At 41.9% G+C, this 23,320-nt stretch overlaps 1 protein-coding gene across 31 annotated transcripts in view; it reads right to left on the bottom strand.

Annotated features, from left to right (window-relative positions):
• Positions 1 to 23,320, bottom strand: part of SPTB (spectrin beta, erythrocytic) — an 89,986-nt gene that overhangs the window by 49,252 nt on the left and 17,414 nt on the right. For 14 of the 31 annotated variants that reach the window (XM_083726682.1, XM_083726692.1, XM_083726675.1 and 11 more), the window contains 3 exons: positions 6,018 to 6,216; positions 1,736 to 1,887; positions 765 to 938 (listed from right to left, as the gene is read on the bottom strand). In XM_083726682.1, coding sequence (XP_083582808.1) covers positions 765 to 938; positions 1,736 to 1,887; positions 6,018 to 6,165 — 474 coding nt within the window. In that variant the 5' untranslated portion in view covers positions 6,166 to 6,216. Of the gene's footprint in view, positions 1 to 764; positions 939 to 1,735; positions 1,888 to 6,017; positions 6,276 to 8,775; positions 8,838 to 15,474; positions 15,813 to 23,320 lie in introns of those variants that run through there. The other 17 variants (XM_083726695.1, XM_083726685.1, XM_083726672.1 and 14 more) reach the window with 4 other exon arrangements.

Raw genomic sequence — 23,320 nt, 5'->3', positions numbered from 1 at the left:
AGAGTTGCACTGAAACCTTCCAGTGGAGCTGGGGGAAACCATAAACAGGGCTTTTGACAGTGATGGGGATGCTGCTTTTATAAGAAAGAGAGAGAGGAATTTCATGCCTTAGGAGCTCAAGAGTTCAGGAGTATGCTTGCTCTTTCTTCCTCCAAGCCTCATAGCAGACTTTCCCATCCCTGGGTGGCAAGATCTCCCTGCTTCTTTCTCTGCTTTCTTTGTGTCCTTTAGTGGCGTGAAAAGTCAAGTGCTAATGGCTACAATTCAATGGAGCAACATTTATTAACATACAATAAAAGACATGGCTTCATCCATTCTATAAAAACTCTACGCTGGCAACTTGCTCCAGCCTGGAAGAATTACTTCTCAGCATATGACAAGCATAGGGTTGGCATATGTCTGGAATTTCCTGGACATTCCTAGAATACAGTCCGGGAAAATCCGAACGTATGGCAACCAATGTCAGCAGTGTTGTTTTTGCCGATTTCCCTTAAAAATTGCTCAGAAACATCATTTGTTTCATTTTTTTACTGATTTTGCAAAAAAAAGTTCATCAACTTTGGGCAAAACTAAAAAAACTTTTCTGTCCAGATTTTCACTTTCTGAAATATTGCAACCCTAGACAAGCAAGAGTGTGGATATGAAAACCCCAAATAGTAATCTGCCAACATGTATAAACCCTAGTTTATAGCTGCTGTCAGAACATGATATCCTACTGCTAACCTCCTCTTTGTCTTTTTGTGGGAATCTGGCCTAGAACTCACCTGGAAGCGCAGGATGATTGTCCAGATAAGGCCCAGCACCAGACGGTGATTGCCATCAACAATGTCGTGAGAGCCCATGTTCTCCAGGTGTACCCGTTGCTCCTTGAGAAACTGCAGGGCCTTGTCCACATTCTCCAGGCAGTGGATCCGCATGCGCCCCTTGGTGGGTTTGGGCTATGAAGTGAGGAAAAGGTGGTATTTAGACTTCTAAGAGTTTTTGGCCATCACCTAATTCCCTGAAGGGAGAACACCCACATTGCATCTACTCTCTTTTAAGAAACAAATTCTAATTCTTGCAATAGCAAAAGGGGATCTGCTCAATAGCGCAGACTCTAAACCTTTGCTAAAATTATGACAAATGGTAGGTTTCCAAATACGCAGAACATACATACATTTCAGCTACATATTACAAAGTTGCCTACTAATTCTTCTCACCTACTTAAACGTGCAGCCTACTTTTTGTTCCCAAAAGCAAAAAATGCAAAACATAGTATGTGTATATAAAATCTGATATCATACAACCATGGAACCAGAACAAAGCTCACTTTTGTGAGACCCAGTCCACAACACCAAAGCACAATCTTTCATTTATCTTGTTCTCCAATGGTCATCTTATCTCATCTAGATTACAATGTGCCATGTGTTGAAAGGAGAAGATGAAGGACAGCACGCAAGGGGTGGCTGTTGAAAAACAGCCTGCATTAGAGTAACTTTACAGGTTAAACTAATTCCAAAATCGGAAACACAAAATGGCTTCCCGGTACCAATATATGCTGTGAAAAATCTGTATCCACAATCATTACTCCTGATGCTCTACACACAATTTGCACCTTGTTTTCTATGCAGAAGAAGAATTTTGTAATCCAAGAAGTATACTTAGGAAGAGCATTATTATTTTCCTTAGGGCAAGAATTCATGTATCTTATGCACTGTTAGTTCCATAGAAGAGCGAAAGTAAGAGGGAATTCTACCAGCAGCTCTCCAGAAAGAACCTCCAGCAGTTTGATTAACATCCTTCCATCTCTGAGGTCCATGTAGAGATCAGAAATGCGACAGGTCACACGTGCCAGGTGGGAATTCACCCATTTGGTGAAGGTTTTCTTCTGCACGGCTTCCCGCTCATCTGAAAACAAGAGAAGACTATCTTAGTCACTGAACTCAAACACTCATAATAAAAATGCACACCCACATGAAATTCTGTAAAGCTGCTGCACAGGTGCAAACTCTGGTATGCAGTGGGAAATTTTGTATTCTGAAAATCTCAATGATTTGTTTTTGTTTTAAAACTAGTCAGCTTCTAGGCCTTATAGCATCCAAGGAAAGTTTAAATGTTTGGACAGTATTTGGTAAGATCCCCAAAGCCAGACAGGAGCTTTGTAAAGGTCAGAATTTAGTGCCCTGCACAGTTCCTTGTACCTCCCCTATAACTATTATTCTCTAGCACTCAAGTTCCAAAGCCCAGCTGCCACTACTCTCCAGAATACCATTCTGGAGTTATAACATTTCAGCAGGCAGCTACTGGGCATGCACTTATTGGAAACAAAGCAGTATGGCTGCCCTGGGGGTTTGCCCACACTGGAGTCTACTCTGTGACAGCAGCTGTTTACATTTCCATTTAATTTGTGTGGTGCATGTGACCCTCAAGGGCCCACTCTGTCACAGGGACATAAAGCCTTGAACTGGGGATCACATTGGCTGAGGCTGAGCCAATCAAGACTGCATCTGCTGACAAATCAGAACCACCTTAAGGCTCTGAAACAAGGCTCTGCAAAACTGGCAAATGTGACTTTCAGGCAGTATGAAGCTCTGGATTGGCCAGGCCTGATTTGAATATTAGGGTTTCAGTATTAGGATACTGAACTTTGGTCCTTGCTTGATCAATAGTACAGTATTTTTGCCTCCTGCCCTTCACACTAATGATCTTTGAAGCTTAAAAAGACATTGCAGTAAGAACAAGAGCTGTTTAAGATATGTTCCTGAACTTGGCTTCTTCACTATTATACTTTTATAGACTTCTTGAAGCTCAGTTACACAGATCAATTAAAGAGAGAGTCTGAATTTGTTCTGAGAACTTTTTATTAGGTGCAGCATGTGCACAATTTGACACTTACTCTGATGCTAATTACATTTCCCAGGACCAGAAAACTAAATGAACAATACACAGCTCATCTAATTGCATCATCACTGTAATTTAATTTAAACTACCCTAAGCCTTTCCTCTCACTCTGCCCCCCCCTCCTTTGTGTAAAGTGAGGAATGGAAGGCAAGAACCAACCATGAAAGAGAAAGAAACTAAGGTGCACTCCCATTTTAAAAGCAGGCAGCTTTTAGAAAGCTAGCTACTGGGTACAGGGCTTGCGATGTGTCAGGAATCCAAGACCGGAATTTCCAAAACCTAATTCTCAAGTCATGTGTCAGAGTGACTAAAATAGCTATGGCAGTTACCAGAATCACTGATAATAGCAGGGTACTGTTTGAACCCATCTGAAGAAGGGACAAACTGTGCTTTGGGGCACAGTAATATGCAGGGCTTATCCACACTTACCGGTACCTTTTGGCTTGCTCTTTCCTGCTCTTTGCCCTGCTCTTTTTGAACTTTAAAGAGCAGCTTTTTGCCGAGAAAATGCCAGAGCAAAAAAGAAAAGAAAAAGAAAAAGGGGGTGCTTGGACACAATGTTTTAAATCATGGACCATGCCTAGAAACAGTGGAGGAAAGGTGAGTGTGGATAAGCTCTCAGGCACTTCATTGGCCTTCAAGCATTCTGACAAACACAAGGCACACCTGCCTGCTACTCAAAGAAAAATCCATCCCTTTCACCACTCTTTTGTCCTCACAGTCATGGTACATCATGGTGACTTCCAGGCTGTCACTATCTTCTGGTTGGATCCAATCACATACTGGCAAATTCAGATTGTGAAATTGCAGTTGATTGGGAGGTCTTGTGCAACAAACTCACTTCCCTAAAAGATGGGGAGCAGGGTGGGGAGGTTGTGCTAAGGAAAGTGATGGGGAAATATATTGGAAAGTGCAGGATAATGGTTTGACACATCATCTAACCTCCCTGCAAACAAACTGGAATGGCTGTTCATTAGATAGCCAACATTATCTAATCTCCATAAGAAGAAATCAGGATAAATGTTCAATAAAACAGGCCATCCGGAAGCACCCAATGTAGGTTCAGAAATAATTAACCCACATCATTTGAACTTGCTGTGAAGCCACACAGAAGGCATGCTTAAAGAAAACTTGTTTCTTAGGACCCAGGCAACTGGGTTTACCACATGGTGTATTGTCAACAGGAAGCTTGCAGGCAATTCCAAATTCTTGAGGAGCGTACCTGCAGTAAACTATTATTGCTTCATTCTCCCATTTCCCCCAGAATCCTCTAACACAGAATTCACTTCCCCTATTCCCCAATATATTGTGCTAAGAAACATTACTGCCTGTTTATTGCACGTTTCCCCTGCAGGGAGAAAGTGCATTTGACTAGGGACCCCTCTAATTGCATTAGATTCTTCCTCCCACCCACCCGACTTAATTGGATGAGCTCCAGGCTCCCAAGGGCTTAAAATTCTATTTAGCCAAACTGATGGGTTCAAATACAAAAGTGAACTGGGGAGTGAGTAATATTTAGACAATATGATCTCAGTTTATTGTTCAGCTAATTCAGATTTTGTTAAGAGTCGTGACTTGAGGCACATGTCGGATTCAAGCCTTCATTAGAGGACCAAGGCTGCACATAAAGCATTAAAATGCTGGCTGGGAACTATCATCCTGCACCCCAGTTATTAACTGAACAATTCACATGAAGATACAGCAGGTGGTTCATCATATGGAATTCTTGTACTATGTTTCTACATTGCAAATGTGAGCTGTTTTGAGGATCATTTGTTAAAGCTTCATTGCCACTTCCAAGATCTACAAACCTTAAACATCTTAGGCTGGAAGCTGCAATAATTAAACAAGTCTGAAGCTTGTTTAGATTTGTATTGGTTTGAAATTAGCATTTTGTATCAAGGCTGAAATGTGTTTTTTTCTGCTAAAAATTAGAGATTTCAGGCCAGATATAGGAATAACATGGGGAGAGTTTCTTGCTTTCATCCAGCAGGCTACCAAGTTAGGTGGCCACTCTTCTGCCCTTGCAATCTGGCCTGTAATATACAGCAATATCCCTTTAAATAGAGAACCCCTGTAGATTCACAAATAGAATCTCCCACTATTTCTGCCTCCTCTCTCAGTGAACTGGAGGCTTTCCTTGGCCTAAACATAAATTCCTACCACTTTCATCTGTCTATACTCAGCTTTTCATTCATTCCACACGGCTGTGTTGTGCCCAAAGTTATGCGGTTCAGTAGGTAATGTATGTTCCATCTCTCTTTCTCCCAAGCGCAAAGAAGCCTGTTAAAAACACTTAACAGTCTTGTTCTGCAAGCACTGGCTTTCTAGTTGGAAGACAAAGCTTTTAGTGGGTGCCTGACTTGACAAATCCCCTTGTCTGTCCACCTTTCCCACTGCCACCTGCCTACTCAGACCTCTCTGCACCTGATTTTTGGCCACAAAGGAAACACAATACAGCAATATGTTTGCTGCATACACCTTGTCTTTTGTTTTCCTTCCAAGTGCATGTGAGTATGTGCTTGCAGGGTCTTGTAGCCATACAGCATTTCCCCAGGTGTGGGGAAACCGCAGCCTGCTATGTAGCTACTTAAGTGTGTGAGCTCTCTCCCCTTCTCTTTGAGAAACTGTCCTTGATATGATGGTAGTAAGAGGGAGTGATGGATGAGAGAGGGGCAGATGGCCACAGCAGGTGATATATGGCCTCAGTATTTATCTGCAAAGCTACATTAAAGCCTCCAAGATGCTCTGACACTAGCCTATGGTGAAGAATCATATAAGCACCACCTAACATAATATTAGGCTCTAAGGCAATCCCAGACAACCTGACCAACCCAAGCCAAATGCAACCTACCAGCTACATACATTAGGCTGCCAGAGTCTTAAGAAAGCTCTTGTTTTTTCCTGCCTGCCTGGGACTACAAAAACAGAGAAGCCATCAAGAACTTGGCAGACTGGTGCTTGGTAATTGAGCTGGCGGCCTGCAGGTTGTGCAGAGCTCTTAAGAGGGCTCTTTGAAAAATGAAGAGATAGCAGCAAAAACAGATCCTACCAACGTGTGCTACTACTCAGTGAGGAGAGAAAAGTTAGGGATCAGCATATAAAGAAATGTCTCCATGAGGCAATGCCGTGTGTACCTGCCAGAGCTTTGATCCGAGATCTCTCGAACAGCCTAGCAGAACTGTTGTCATTGTCCAGCTCATCGTCTGATGCGTCCCAGCGAGCGTTGATCCGACTGTACTGCTGCTGAATCTCCAAGTGATCAAAATCAGTGGCCGATGTCATAGTTCTGGGCGTTTGGCTGCTGTTCTTGTTTTAGTTAGCATGAAAAGGCCCCTGAAGGGAAGCAAAGCAAAGTGTTACCTCTCCCAGGAAAACATGTTCTTAGTCTCCCACTGCCACCAAAACACACACATACACACACACACATATCTAAAAGCAAAACAAGACACCTCAAGATAATTCAAGGAAGCTGCAAGCCACAACTGCCGTTTACATATTTTTCTAACTCCTGGCTTCTGCACGTTATGAAATATTGCAGCAGCCACCAGCAGGGTATTTGAATGCATCAGAGTTAACTGTGCCCAGTAGGTGGGGATATAACTTACAGGAAGATTGCATTTCGCATAGCACAGCCTGCCTTTGTGTGGAGCTTTCAGAAAAACATTCTGCTAGTCTCAGGATTTACTTTGAAGTGGAATCGATGCATCCCATGTGTGTATATTTTTCAGGTTGTCCACATGAAACTGTCCTCATTCAAGTGGCAGCCTGTGCTGGCATTGTTCTCCATCCTCCCAACTTTAACTGAGATTTTCGGGGGGGGGGGGGGCGAACATGTTTTTCATGTTACCCAACTGTGGACATACTGAAGCACATAGTGTGGGTTCTTTCAATGTGGGTGGGGGCTATTCTCTCTACTTCCATTGGTGGACTGTTTGTGCATCTAGGCACAACACACACACTTTCTTATTTTTTAACCTACTGTTTTGTGCAAGTCTGTTAGACTAGAAAACATAGTTCATTGTTGTTGTTTTCTTTAAAAAATGGCAATGGACAGGTAAACAAATGCCTGTGCGCATGCCTAAAATGGAAGTCCTGTTTCTGGAACAGGGTGGGTGGGCTACTGGTGGGCTTGGCATGACACAGAAATGGAGTTGTAGACACTATATTCTCCAAAAGGGGAAAATTAATTCACACTGGGAAGAACACAGGAAGGGGCTAGAAGGACTGGTCCTCTCTCTTTCTCACAATCCACATTTTCTGTCCTTTTTTGGGAGGAAAGACGTAACATGAATCCTGATTGCCTTCTTCAACCTTCTAAAAGAGCAGAAAGAAAAGCTCAGATAATGCACACAAGTGCAAGCTCTTTTGCAATCCTAGGCAAAATTTAAAACTTGATTTTCACCCTATACAATCTGCCATATCTTATTGTATGCAAGGGTAGGGATTGATTTCCCGCAAAAGGGATTTTCCTGCTTCAGCCCCCTTTCCCTGCTCCTTACAAGTGAATGGAGAAAGCTTTGTTCCATTCACCATGAAGCAACAGCAAAAAAGCTACAACCAGCAAATCCAGGAAGGAAGGGGTAAGGATACAAGGAAGGATAACCACGTCCCAAACAGATTTGACTATAGTCACGCAGAGGAACAGAGCCTCTGTCTTATCTGCACTGAGTCAACAGCACCTCTGTCTTATCTGCACTGAATTTGTTCACCCACATTAATTCCTCAGGTTTGTTGCTTATATTGAGAGGTAGAGCTGCATTTCATCAGTGTATGGTGACACTTCAGCCTAAACTTCTGGATGACCATTCTCAGTAATTGCATACAGATATTAAAAAGCAATGGGGACAAGATGAAAACTTGTGGCACCCTGAATGCCAAAGGCTAGAAAGTCTATAATCTCCCAGCACCACCTTCTAGGATCAATCCTCCACAATGATCAGAACCACTGCAAGACTGTGTTCCCTAATCCTACCACCACAAAGTACCCAGAAAGATACCATAGTAAATTGCACTGCAAGTTATGTGAGAGGCCTAGGACAATCAACAAGGTCACACTCATTATGTCCATTTACTGATATGGGTTACCCACTAACACAGGAGGAGCCATCCTGATGTTCTCAAGTTGTTGTTGGGCTGCAACACCCATCAGCCCCAGCCAACATGGTCAGAGATAATGGGAGTTGTAGTATAACAACACTTTGAAGGCATTGCCTTGGCTACTTATGCACTAATGCAACCAAAAGTTTTTATTCCAAAACCAGGCATAAAACCAGTCCAGAAAGGATCTTAAAAATCAGTTTAATCCAGAAATACATACGCTAAAATATGTTGCATAAAAAAGGCATGTTCAATAACAGGAAACAGTTACGCTCACTCAATTCCAAATTGGATTCCTACCACTTTTTCTCCAGGAATCAGATCAGCATTTCCTTTCAGGGTGTTGGCACTACATTCCCCCTCCAAAAGAATAAAAACAAAACCACCTCCAACTTTCTGAAAAAATGAAACCAAAACACCTGCTCTGGTAGCTCTAATCCGTCAAGGTGGACTAGATGCTTCTGATTATGCATTGCCAAATCAAATTGAAAATTTTGGAGAGGGGATGCAATTTTTTGAGCCTTTAAATCCCTAATTTATAGCTGCATTATAGTGAAAGCAGGGCAGCTCAAGAAATCCCTGCATCCCCAACTGTCTACAGTGTTACAGATAAACTGTCCTTATAGCATTACAATCTATACAAGGCCTTCTACAAGAGAATGGACATACTCAAAACTTCCTCTTTCCTGAAACATTTGTAAAGACTGCAGTCCTGGACCAAATATGCTCTTTTAGGATTTCAAAACAAAACAAAACCAAAACATGCAATTAACGCTAAAACAGAAGCACAGCTACCTGTTATTGAAGATTTGCTTCTCTCCCTTGGCACTACTGTTTCTTGTAACACCTGTGATAAACTGAGGGAAGATAGGGCACAGAAACTGCATTATCTACTGTTACACTGCATAGTTTATCAGAATTCATTTTTTCCCCTTTTTCTGCTCAGTTTCTTTGGGATTTCCTTTGGTCATGGTAAGTGATGGAAAAATTTAAGAAAACTAAACTAATGTGGCTAATTAATTTCTATCCAAGTTCAACTCATAGTTCTTTACAATCCCAACTAATACAATCCACTGAAATCAGCATGATCTAAACACAGTGTTATTTTATTTTGTTATTTCAGTGAGACTTAAAGTGTGTTTCACTTTCTCTTAACTGTATCCTTTTTTCTGCATGATGCTTCAAGCCAGGGGCTTTGCAGAACACAAGCAACACACATTTAATTGATCAGATCTTCTTAAGTGGAGAAATTGGCCCAGCAAACCTAAATGTGAAATTATGGCTAAAAGGCTATGTTTAAGCTGCTAATAAGGATTTAATGTCTCACACAATTTAGTAAGTGCTCATGTGATCCATGATTGCTGAGAGTATGGCCAAAAGACTCAAAAATTCTGCTGGTGTGTTAGTGTTCTTCAATATTTACCAGACAAGACCCACATTCCCAATGTATCAGACTGAAGGAAAAGTTATCTTTCAGCTAGCCTATGAGAGGATGTTCTCCCCCATTTTATCTGTTTACTAGCCAGATTCCCAGCAAACAGTGGGAACATGTAAGGGTGGGAGACTCCACGAATAATGCTTATCTTTATTTTCATATTTACCTCTTCCTCTGGGACAATATTTCTCAAAGTCTGCTCACAGCTGCACTGTGGATAACCACCTTGTTCTCTCACATCTACTGCTCTCTTCTCCCACTCTGGTTCGAGCACCCCATGGTTGCTCTCCACAGCTTCTATTTATCTAGTCTATATATGCACATATTCATCTGTACATGCACATGCACAGACATACTCCATGGCCCATATTCCAGGGATTGAGGACATATGGCTCTCAACATCTCTGTGCTGGCTCAACAACAGCTTGAAGGCAATAGTTTCCTCACCCCTGACACACACACTTAGGTTGAAATCACACTGGCATAATCTAGCACAGGCATATCACAGTGCACTTGGGAATCCTCCTTTGTTTCAGTGAGTGTGCATTATCACCACTTAGAAATCATGGGTCTCCTACTTTAAATGTCTAGCTGCTCAAGCAAAAGATGTTCACCTTACTTGCCTCTCTCAGATGCTGGTCCATACTTCCCTATGACCAGACTCCAATATAATCCTATCGCTTATTGTAGTTGCCAGAGCCCGAACACTGGGTACTGACCTTTCTTCATTGCCTGCCCCGTTCTCCTCCCCGTCTTGCCACCATTTCTTTCACTATTACCTGTTCCACAATGCAGTTTCCTTCACCTTTTCTCTGCCCCTCCGGTGTAACTAACAAGACTGAGAGGAAAACAACCGATTTCATCCATGGGAATTCCTACAACTCTCACCACTCTCTGGTCATCCCTGAAATGAACACAGTCTGGAAAAGCCTTCTGGGCATTTGCAAATCATCTTGGAGGAAACAAATGCTAGCACAACTGGCAGAGCTTGACCCCAGATTGTCAAGTTTCACCCAGACCAGACGGAGGGGAGAAATACCAAAGGAGATGGTATGAAGCAGACAGCCCTGGGGAAGGAGAGGGAACTGGGCAAGAGAGCTATGCCTGTTAACTATGACATAAGGAGGCCTTCCCCAAGGTTAAAATGTGTGGGGGGGGGGGGGAATCCCAAATACATATAGTGAGATGAGGAAAATGATGGGTGGGGTACTAAAAAGCAGAAAGAATGTGTCTTTTCACAGGTGACATAAAAACACACAGAAGTTATAAATCCACCTTCCTTCATTAGTCATCAATCAATTAACACCCCCCCCCATACAATCAATTTAAAACAGCATTTTTGTATTTCACACATTCACACCAACAGATGGAAAGAAGCTCAAAAGCACTTTAAGTGGCAGGTATAAAATTTGTCTGACAGTCACTCTGTGTATTTCCCTCAGCCAGACCTCACAGGCAGCATAATAAAGCATACAGGTAAGCTGCTCTAACCCTATACAGTGGCACATATAATTTGCTTCAACCTGTCCTGTGATTATGTTTCGGTGAAAGGAATGAGAGACTGGACCTGTGATAGCAACCTATTACACTTATAATTATAACTGCTCCTCGGCTTTAGTTACGCATGACAGGCATTTCCTTTTGACCAGAACTCCTTTAAACACAGTCTGAGGTGAGAGCCACAACAGTGTGAAATATCTCAGCAGTTCCATGTCACTTGATGGCAGCAGAATTGTAAACTAATAATAATAATAATAATAATAATAATAATAATAATAATAATAATAATAATTTTTATTTATATCCCGCCCTCCCCAGCCGAAGCCGGGCTCAGGGCAGCTAACAACAATCAAATAATCAAACAATCAAATAATCCAACATTCTAAAAACATTTCATTATAAAAATTAATTAAAACAGGTGTGCAAAGGAGGAGGAGATGGCTGAGGTTGTCACGAAGACATTCATGCCAGCTTATAAACTATTGTCTCAAGTTGATGACTAAGCCGCTTTTTACATTCTCCATCACTTCCCACGTCGGCAAAGTGAGTCCAGGAGGAAAAGGTGGACACACAGACAGATGTATAAATATGGAAAATTGTGCAGATAGGTAAGTTATTTTTGCAAGATTCTCTCTGTCTGGTCAGCAGTTATGTGTAGGCAGCTGTTCCCTGCTGTTGAGCTGTGTCTTCCTGTTCAATTGTACCAGTAAAAACTTTTCTAGGCCATGTCCCCTGAAGTGGAGATTTTTCTGTCTTATGAAATGGACCAAAAATTCCCACCAGATAGAGATTATTTTTATAGCCACCTTTTCTGCCATCTTAAGTACTTTCTCTCCACTCTCTCTTATCTGTTTGCAGATCTTGAAGCATTTTAATGCCTTTGGCCTGGGCACAAAGCTCTCTAGTAAACACGCTCCCTGCTCTGACTTCCTTGCCAAACACTATTCTAATAATACCATCCCAGCTCCAACATTCCTGTCATCAGAGGATACCCGAGTGTTCAGATATTTCTGTGTACTGGAACTGCTTCTATGATCACTGAAACAGGACCCTAGAACAGCCCTCAACAGGAAGTGAGCTAGGATGGAATGTAGGACAAAACAGCCACCTGTGCAGTAAGGAAGAGGAAAAGTTTGCTGTCTCCACAGCAATTTATCAGAGCCCTACGAGGAGTGATTTTAAGGGCCTCAACTTCAGGAAGGAAGGAAAGAAAGAAGCCAGGCGAGGGAATTCAATATGCTGCAAGCTGCTAGGCACTTAGTACTATCCAGGGATGTTGAGCCGAATAACAATCCTCAGGCCAGCATTATACCGTAATTCCATATTAAGATGGAAGGCTGGGCTACAATATCTACTTATAAAAGTAAAGTAGGGGTGGGGAGCTGGATCTGGCCAGCAAGCCAGATAGTTATCTCCCCCATCCCTTGTGGGCCAAGTCTGACAGGTGGGGAGGGTCACCCACCCATCTTTGACCTGATAACTAATGATCTAGCTTAGCCAGAAGGGACCTCTTTGGTTTTTTGCCCACAGAGGTATGGTGGAGTACATCGCAAAGAATTTCATTAGACCCTTGCAATGCTCTGTGCAATACCCAACCATCAGTTGACAGTTGGGGCTTGTGGAGCACTGTTAACGGGGCTTTGTGGGCACTGCCATTCAGCTGAAGTGCCTACAAAGTCCCTTTTGGCTAAGCTAGATCATTAATAGTCCCACATCTGCTGTCACATATGACATCAGGTGTAGGGCAGATGGGCTTGGCTTGGTTTAGCAGAAATGACCTTGTGAGTCAAATGGGCATCCTCTACCTGAAGTAGAGCAAAGGTGCCTCCACATGGTCACTATTTGGGGGGAATGCATTTAAAGTGGATTAAAGGGCTCTGTCATCCTGGTGCAACTAATTCACTTTTTAAAAAAGAACCTGACTTTTTGCAGTTTGGAAAGTGATGAGAAATGCGTTGAAAAGTGTGGGATGAACAAATGGCTAAAGGAAGACATGTGAACATGCCCGCCGCCCCCAAGCAAAAATGAATTATATAATTTCGCCTAAGAAATTATATGCAGTAAATGCACCTGATGTAGAATTCGGCAGCTAGATTGTTGACCAACGCAAGAAGGTCTGAACATATAACACCAATTCTGGCACAACTGCACTGGCTTCCAATTATCTCTGGACTTAATTAAAGGTGCTGGCTTAACCTATAAAGCCTTATGTGGCTCAGGGTCCCAGAACCTTGGAAACTTCATCTCTTCTCATGAACCAGCCCAGACCCTGTATTCATCATCCCAGGGAGGCCCTTTTTTGTCTGCCCCTTCCAAGTGGTTGCTCCCCGCTTATGTGAATATCATGGGAAACTATTGGACAGTGGAAAAATCACTTTCCCATGTAGAGAAAGTTTTGAATTAGTTTTAAAAGATTTTAATTTTTTGCAGGAAGTATAGAACATGTGTATGGATGAATACATGAACATTCCAATTCCCAAGCAGGAGCCAGGCACACATACCTTGAACATTTCTCCGATGAAAATAGGGACGTCCCATTCCATAATAATTTTACTATTTATACCCCACACATCTTATTGGTTTGCCCCAGCACTCTGGACAGCTTCCAACATATATAAAAACATAATAAAACATTAAACATTTTTTTAAAAATCTTTCCTATACAGGATTGCCTTCAGATGGCTCGGGGGTTGGATATCTCCATACCCTCAAACATTTCTCCAATGAAAATAGGGATATCCTAAGAAAAATCAGGACATTCCAGGATCAAATCAGAAACCGGGACAGGGATGTCCCTGGAAAATAGGGACACTTGGAGGGTCTGAGGCAGTAGTTTTAGAGAAAACTGGATGCCTTGAGAGAGGCATTATTTACTTTGTCCCATTGTTACCTATGGTCAATCAGGTTTTTGAAAGAATATAAAACGCTGCAAAACCTGTTTACCAGAAGTAAAAATGGGTTGAACATTAGTCCCTCTCTTACTTTCGCTTCTTTGAGAAACCTATGCAGTAGAAAGGAAAGTTTCTCAAGAATCCAAAAAGTCAGTTGAAGAACTGAGCCACACCCACTTAAGGCATAACCCCCTGCAACTTAACCCAGCAGTGTTATCTGGGTTTTTATGCCTGGTCTAGCCTCTCCTCTAACCCCACCCATGTACATCCATGTGCAGGCATTGATAGTAGCACTTTGTGACTTGCTGTTGTCACAGGCAATGTACAGAAGTATAAGTAATGTGTATTGGGAATGCTTCCTGCACCATTAAATTAAACTAATTAACTAGTGCTAATTAAATGGGGTATTTTTTAAAAAAAATGTTCCACTAAGTACACAGATCTCCATTCAGGATCCAGTGTCTCTTGGCTCCTTTTGCTGGGTGAGCAAATGGAGCCAAGAGGCACTAAATCCAAAGTGAATAACTTTGTATTCAAAACTGCTCCCTTTTCCTCCTTGCATCAATGGTGTCTCCAACATCCATATACTTCACTTTATTTTATTTTAGGGGTGGCAGTGGAATCTTTACTGTTTATCATCGTGGAAGGTAGAGGGGTATAAAGGCAGGGGAGCTAGGCACCACAGGGCCAGTGCTGGGAAGAATCCAAGAGTACCCAGGACTAGCAAGGAAGGAACTCTTCCTGATCCAGATTTACTAGAATTGAGACTTGAGAACACAAAATCAAAATACAATCTTCAGAAGAGTATTGCATTCTGTCCTGGAACCCAGCAAAGTTCTTTATTCCCTGTCAGGTCAGACCAGGGTTTCATAGCCCTTTAAGTTTAAAGAAACAGCATGCAAATGATTTTCCCATCTAAATTTATGAATTTCCAATATGTAATTCAGTCTACTGGGTTCTCACAATCCATTGTTCCCCTTAAGAAAATTCAAATCAAATGATCTTTTGGAGAAAAGCAGCCTCCACCTATTCTCTTTTGGACATCTTTCTCAGTACTTTTGGGTGGTGCACATGTTCTTGGCAGGCCCCAACCCATACTTTCTGTGGAATGCATCTATGCTACATCACCGACATGCAGGATCCGTGAAAGGCAGCTGTTTCACTCCCATTACACACTGGGCACACAGTGAGGCAGACCAGCATCAGTACTCCCACCCTACGGATTCCAACTATACAATGCTCTACTTTTTACTACCAGTCTCCTTTGAAGGCAGCCTGTCTGCAACTTCTCTTTATTCAGAACCATATTTTCATTACCAAACCAGAGGTGAATCATGCCAGCCATTTGCCTTCAAAGGCAGCTTTGTTGTCAAAAATGAACAATGATATCCAGACTTTCCAATGCATTTAAAGAGGAAAACTCTAGCCAAGATCGCCTAGTCTATCATGCTCCTGTTCCTTTCAAGCGTGTCAGGATTTTAAGTGTTGGACACCACGCTGAACGCATCAAATACCGCTGCCTAAAGCGAAGTACGGTAATTCCAAGGTACATGCAAGGCCGATAACATTTACTGAAGAAGATAAGTGTTACATCACTCCAATCAGCAGCTGTTGGTGGACTACAGTCGCACAAGCACACAAAATGAACTACACAGAAAGGCTGCTTACCTCAAGCTCTCTTTCAGTGCAGAATTAGTTAAAGAAGTTTGTGGTATGCCTCTTGAAAACAATTCTCAGCTCCGTATACTTGGGTAAAAGCAGCAACAATGAATGACAACTGTCAAGTCTCTCTCCCTCTCTTTCTCTGTCTCTCCAGGCTGGCAAGATAGAGAGGGTGGGGGAAGTATGTGCATGCCAGTGCAGGTCATTTGAAAGATATAGATAGCAAGTGTGTGCACATATATCTAAAATTGTCTGCAAGCAGCTGTTAGTTCAGAACTGCTCTAAGAGGATCAGGTTTTCTCCTGCAGCCCCAGCATGTATCTGTGGAGTATGAGCAGCAACAAAGACACTGTTAGTTTATACAGCATCTTTCAGCATGTGAAGTCTTGTACAACTGCTATGTCTATCCTGAAAATAATCCATTGAGGTGGGTTAGACTGCAACACAGCAACTTGCCCAAGGCAAGCTTAGTGACTCAGTGGTAATTTGCACTTTGATCTCCTTACACTCAAATTCCAACTCTCCACCCACTTCACCAAATTTGAGTTAAGAAGCGTAGCAACAACAGGAAGAATAGGTTGCCAGAAACATCATAATAAGGATGATCTGCCATTTTGGAGATACTGTAAAGCTTGAGATAAATAAAACTGAATAGAAACACATTAAAGAATGGGTATTGCTAACATAATGCTTCCATCATCCATAACTATGCTAATATGAGGCTGATGGAAGTTGGAGTCCAACACATCTGGAGGGCTACAGGTTCCTCACCCCTGGGTTCAACTTTTGGAAAGAAAGAACCAGAAATATAGAAGCCAAAGTTGGGAAGAAGGGCAGTGGAGTCTCAGGAGTGTTAGTCCAACATTTTAATTTCTTCTATTCAGCAAAGAAGTTGCCTATTCCCTCCCTTCAGACTACTGTATCTATTAAATAGATTCTAATTCACGGGAGAGGGAAATTCTGCAGTTCCTCTTCTGCGTTGTGTTTGTAGCTCCTGCCAAGGGTTCTTGCAGCCAGTGGTTACTGTTACCCTAGTATTCACTTTACTACTGCTGTATGAGAAAAGTTCAAGGCTATGTTTGTAGCAAATTTTGTTAAAGAAAGCCAGCTTTTCACCACCACTCTCAGCTGCCGGGGGGGGGCAGATGCCAATGTAACACCTTTTTTGTTATCTGTGCCATAATTACAGCACGCAAAATGTCTGCACAATACCAGACTGTAAACTGGGAAAATGCACACCATGCCAACACAATTAGATGGGCACAGGGGACTCCAAAATTTGGACAGAAGTGACTCACTTTGCCCATCCTGAATAGCATGCCCCCAGTCTGAATAGGGGCCCTACATGTGCAAATCTCCCTAGCTGAGATTCCTAGAGTTAAGTGAGGTGGAGGAAAGCATGCCTATTTCACAAAATGTGGAAGAAACATATTTCCAGGAAATTAATTGCCTTTTCTGTAGAAGAGACCTCATTTCCTGCCAGGTGATGTAAATCACTCCAACGGATTATACCAGTTATGGCTGCTTGGGGACAGAGCCTAAACCAAATAACTTCCATATGGCTGCTGAATGGGTAGAAAGCACGAAGCACCACATTGCAGAACTCTGGCAAATATAATCCCTCTTATGTACATGCAAATAGCAGCAACCTTCACACATTGTTCCATTCATGGCAACATGTTCATGGGTTAATTCCATGTCAAGTACCGCAGGCATCATTTTCTGAACTGCACTGAACAAATTTTCATACAAAATTTAAGTGGTAGCTATGTCAGCTATTTCAGAGCAGTTAATGAGAACAAAAGCCAAGGTTTGCATTCACTCTGCTTGAAGAAGTGGCAATGCACATCATTTTCCATCGCAGGCTGACTGGGAGGCGCTACATACTATGCATAAGAATGTGGAAGGCTGTTTTCTCTTCTCGGCCACAATCCTGCACACAGTTACCAACAAGCTAACCCTACTGATTTCCAATGAAACTTGTGCATTTGTATCAGTTGAGCAGCATTATTACTTTGCTTTTATATAATCACATTAATGCCAGGAAAACACCAGGCAAGTACAAACATTTTTGTGTCCTATTTCTGTTTTGACAGATATTCAATAAAACTTGTGAACTGCTTTGGGCTCAACATCCCTGGAGCATAAGAGCTCACAGTTGATATTTTAAACAGTTGTCAGCCACTCTTGGACATTAAACTCCCTCCGCACCTCCTGACAACCCTCAGCACAATCCCATTAGCATGAAGGCTTTTCCATGTTGGCACGTGAAGCCTCTCTCCTAGCTCAATGCTTTTCTGAATGCAGATAGATACCATTAAGCACTCTACAATTTGTGCTGGCTCATCTAAAATCCGTGTTCAAATTTATTCCGCTTTCAATAACAATAAAAAAACATTATTCTGCTAAGCTGCACATTGCAGTTTTACAATTGTCAGCCCTTAATGAAGATTGAGCAAAACAAAACAAACAGCCAAAAATGCTTAAGTCCCTAGAAAGACTGGTATGTATTAATTTTGAATCTTAAAAAAAGGCAGCAGAGTATACTACGTGCACAGTACGATCAGCCTCCCTTGATTTAAATATATCTGTTGTTTTCTCTTCCTCCCTTCAAAAATGAATATATTTAATGAACCAGTGCTAGAACATCATGTGGGGCCAAGGCAACAGTACACAGCTTCCAGTGGGAGAGACCTAGAACCAGCACTTCCTTCCCAGATCCTGTGCAGCACAGGTGTAGCATTCAAAAGCTAAATTGCAACAGTGGAAAAGGCAACAATAATGTCCTTTTACATGGCACCCTGTGAACTTTTTTGATCCACGAAAGCCATTTCTCAAGTTAATGGAATAATTCAGCCACAAGACCAGCAGTAACAGCAGCATAAATCACCAAGGCTGCTATGCAGCTACATCTTAAGCCAATCCCATAACATCATCAAGGACAGTAACTGTTTACGAGGTTAATGAAATGTAACAAAGGCTGGAGATAGAGAATAGTTTTATCAGAGAGCTGAAGGCATTCTGAAAGAAGGGTCATTGCTTCTGGTGAAGATGCTAATTCTACTTTTTGCTTCTAGTAAATAGGTTTTGCACTGTTTTCGTAAGCATTCCAGAAGTTACAGGGAACAAAATAAATGCATTTCGAGCCCCACATTGGATGAACATTGTAGGGGGATTGGACTAGATGACCCTTGTGGCTTCTTCCAACTCTACAGTTCTGCGAATCTATGTACCAAGGAAAGTGATGTCTCTCTCAACCACTTCCAGCGGTTTAAAAACATTGTATTTTTAAAGTTGGAGATAGCTATAGCTTGTAAGCCACATATTGCTTTGAAACAATTCCAATAAATTTCAATAAGCCATAAATTAGGGGTCAGCAACCTTTTTGGACTAGGGACTAGTGGGCACATTTCAAATTTTGAGAGAGTGCTAGGGCGCTATTCACAAGATGGCTGCCATGCGGGGTGTATGTGTGTGTAGCATAACACAAAATGGCTGCCAAGGGGAGCGTGACAGAACACAAAATTAGAGAGACAACCATATGCTTACCATGGGAAGTGTTGTGACGTGGGGTTTGTGATTTCAGCTCTCTTGACATAATATGCTGGAGACAGTTCTCTAGTAACACTTCTTTATTAAAGCAAACAAGACTGAGACTTGAGGAGGGGAGAGCTACATTTATAGGGACAGGGAACAAGCTAGAAAGGATACATTTTGGAGGGAACAATATCAGGCAATCACAGTCCTGCCTTTTGGAGGAAACCAATAAGACAGAGGATCCAAATACAGCAGCTTAAATGAACCAATAGTAGCTGTACCCTCTGGAACCAAAAGGCAGTTGCTTTACCCTAATGCAATACAGACAATAATAATACAGATATAAAATCCTTTGACTCAATACACAACAGGAAGACAGCTATGTCCCACTGGTCTTTTGGAGACACTCTCTCTCTCTCTCTCTCTCTCTCTCTCTTTCTCTCTCTCTCACACACCCACACCCACACCCACACACACACAGAGAGAGAGATTGTTGCTGTCAAATGATGACAGGGAGCATTCCCAATTCCAGAAAATACATACAAAGTAGCACACCATTCTCATTTTACAGAAATTGTTTAGAAATTATAGCATCATTCAGAAGGTACCTGCACATTTTGAGGAAGCTCTATTTTGCCCTTCAGTTCTGCCAGGTTGGAACATGCGAGCAGCAAAACCCTTCCCTTACAGAATTGTTGAAAGTCAGCACAAGAAAAAGCCTATAAAGCACTTTTTGCATAGTTACATATTAATTAATAAGAATGTGAATGTGAAAATACTATGAGTAGTTTTAGAAGACTGCATTTTTCTTTTGTATAATTCCAGAAATTAAGAACCACTGGCTGGTAGCAGGTTAGACAAATTTATTTTCAACATAAAATATTAATTATCAGTAATACAGGTTAATTCAAACAAGGAGATGCTCGCCATAGTCATTCTACAGAGGTCAGCCCACCATTTCAAGGGTTGAGCAGTCCAAGTGGGGTTTAAAGATAAGAAGGGGCAGCAGGAATAACCCATCAAAAGTGAGCACCTGAATCAGCATATGCACATTTTATGCAAATCTGTCTTCTTTAGTTGTCATTTTCATGAAGTGTAAATGGCTATACCATATAGGATTGCGTGGCAAATCATGAACTGATACCTTCCTTTAAAAAGTTATACACAGCAAAATTCCACAGCCTTGGCATGCTGCAAACTGAGATTAAATGCTTATGACCAGATGAAGTCTTTTCATTTCTGTCACAATCTTGAGTTTGTGGTTATCATTGGTTGTGCTTTATTTTTTTGTTTTACTGGGCTGCTGCCAAGCAAATTCTAACAGGATCCAAGTACTGTTGGCACTTTGGCTAAGACTTGGCATGGTATGCACTAGCTTTGGTTGGATCCCCAAATTAACAGGGCCAATACAAGAACACTGTGGCACCTCAAGATGGACTGAACTCTTCCTTCCTCAAATATTTTTGAAGGGGTTTAGTCAATGGCACAGATTAGTAGTAGTGACAAACTATTGTTAATTCCAGACTGCCTGTTCATTTAGCATCAGTCCTGATTTGTGCATTTGTGGGGCTCTTCTATGACAGTTATTTTTTTCCAGCATTCATTCTGATTTGTTTGCAGGGAGGTTATATGACATCGCACCTAGCATGTGTTATTCCATATTTTCCAGTGCAGTTTCCCATCACTTTCCTTATTGCAAAGAGGTGTGTGTGTGTGTGTGTGTGTGTGTGTGTGTGTGTATACAGGTTTATTGTGCAAGGATGCCAAATCAACTTTAATTATGCAACCCAAATATGTTGGTATGTAATTGAATTCCACCCAAAATAGTGACAGCCTGGATACACAGAGGGAGGCAAGATTGCAAGTAAATGTGTCAGTATTGTAATAGAGCAGGCATAAGCAAACTCAGCCCTCCAGATGTTTTGGGACTACAACTCCCATCATCCCTGACCACTGGTCCTGTTAGCTAGGGATGATGAGAGTTGTAGTCCCAAAACATCTGGAAGGCTGAGTTTGCTTATGCCTGTAATAGAGCAACACACAAATGATAAAGAGTATGGAGAGTAACCTTCCTGAGGATGAATCAATACCTGTTGTAGGACTGCTGATGTAGGGCTGGCGATTGCAAAAGCCTGAACTGTCTAAAATAATTTTATCAAATACTTAAATTTTATACAAAAAGGTAAAGGGACCCCTGACCATTAGGTCCAGTCGTGACCGACTCTGGGGTTGCAGCGCTCACCTCACTTTATTGGCCAAGGGAGCCGGCGTACAGCTTCCAGGTCATGTGGGCAGCATGACTAAGCCGCTTCTGGCGAACCAGAGAAGTGCACGGAAACACCATTTTCCTTCCTGCCGGAGCGGTACCTATTTATCTACTTGCACTTTGACGTGCTTTCGAACAGTTAAATTGGCAGGAGCAGGGACCGAGCAACAGGAGCTCACCCCGTTGGGGGATTCGAACCGCAAACCTTCTGATCAGCAAGTCCTAGGCTCTGTGGTTTAACCCACAGCGCCACCCGCATCCCTATATTTTATATAAGCAGAGGCAAAATCTGCAAAGTTAATGTCTAAATTTTGTTAGTCTTACTTTCGGTTCAATGTGGGTAGGACTCATCCTATTCTCCTTGCCCAAGGAAAAAAGGCAAGAGCAGCTTCTCCTCAGTTGTTTTTCAATGGGGAGGGGATTGCGCCTTTATTTGAGTAATAAGATTGCATAAGCGATGCCAAGGGGATAGGTTGCAGCTGTGCTATATATGCATACCATCTCCTTGAATAGAATCCAATTTCAGAGCCTACCTCTTTCTTCCTTGGGTTAGAGAAAGCCTTTTACAGACCTGTGTTTTATAGTCTTACTAGGGACTTGTACTGTAACTCTTTTTAATAAACCTGCATGAAGCTTTTTCTGAAACACACCAAGGTGGTTCGTACGTCAAGATAAACCATGGTTTATTGCAATTGGAATGAGCTGCAGCAAGACTCAGGTTTGTACTTTCCCCCTTCCATCTCCTCTGTGGCTTTCAGTTTTGGTTAACCGCAATGCAGCATTGCATCCAAACTGTAATCTGCAGTTAATCTTAATCAGGCATAGGCAAACTCGGCCCTCCAGATGTTTTTGGCCTACGACTCCCATGATCCCTAGCTAACAGGACCAGTGGTCAGGGATGATGAGAATTGTGGTGCCAAAACATCTGGAGGGCTGAGTTTGCCTATGCCTGATCTTAATTATGGCTTGTTGCAACAAACCAGCTCCATTATTCATAGTTTGAAGTTGAAGGCTTGCTACAAACAAATGATAGTTAAGATTAAACACAATTTCGTTTTGGATGAAATGACAAGCTATGGTGAATCTAAAGCAAGCAAAAGCTTCCTGAATCCTCCTTGCATCTGTGCTAGAGAAGGAAAACTACAGTAGAGTGCAAGACCAAGGCTTGCTGTGGGTTATTCCCATCACGATACAAAATGGTTTGTGGTGATCCCAAACTGGCCCACAAAGGGTTTGTGTTTTTTTAAAAAACTGCACATTCAATTTTGATGGAAATCATTAGATAGCTCATACTATCTGGTGAGAGAATTGGAACCAAACTACGTAGAGAAGAGAAGACATCATTTATGCAATTAGTAATAATGTGAATGGTGTTTTAAAGTGAATAGCTGATGTGAGGGCACAATATGGATTGAGCACCTAGCACGGGGAAAAGTGGGTCTCGCTTTGCTACACTCCATCCCCAGCTGAGATCCTGATCTAGTGCTGGCTCCCTGTATCTGCTATTTTCATTGGTGGGATCTTCCATTTGCATAATAGCTGTTATTCTGATGCACCCAATGCACACCCCCTGTGATAACAACTACAACATAGGGACTATGAAGAGTAAACAGCTAAAGCTACCCATATGCCAGGGGTTTCCTGTCACTTGTTGTTTATTTTTAAGTCCTTCACTCAGTTGCTAATTGCATGAATGGTGTCTCATTTAGTTTGGCCCTTAAGTAGCTCTCTGCTGGAAAACTATGCAAGTCAAATAGGCCTGTTCCTCTCTCCACTTTGCTTTTCAAACCAATTCTGTTCAATTAAGGATTCTCTTTGAAAATGTTTTTCCTATTATTAGTATACTTCTCATAGAGCTTGACAGGGACTGAGAGGAGTGAGTTTCTTTGTACCTGACAGTTCTCTGAGAATCTTCAATGCAGCATTTCCATTTAATATAGCTTGGGTTTCCCACAGAGCAAAAAAGGAAAACATTCTTTAGCACAAGAAAAACGGGATGGTCAAACAATAAAATAGACAAAAAGTATTGGGACATGGAGTAAAATTCTT

This window comes from Podarcis gaigeae (assembly GCF_964106915.1).
Source record: "Podarcis gaigeae genome assembly, chromosome: 1".
NCBI classification, from domain to species: Eukaryota; Metazoa; Chordata; class Lepidosauria; order Squamata; family Lacertidae; genus Podarcis; species Podarcis gaigeae.
This window is presented reverse-complemented; position numbering and strand designations above follow the sequence as displayed.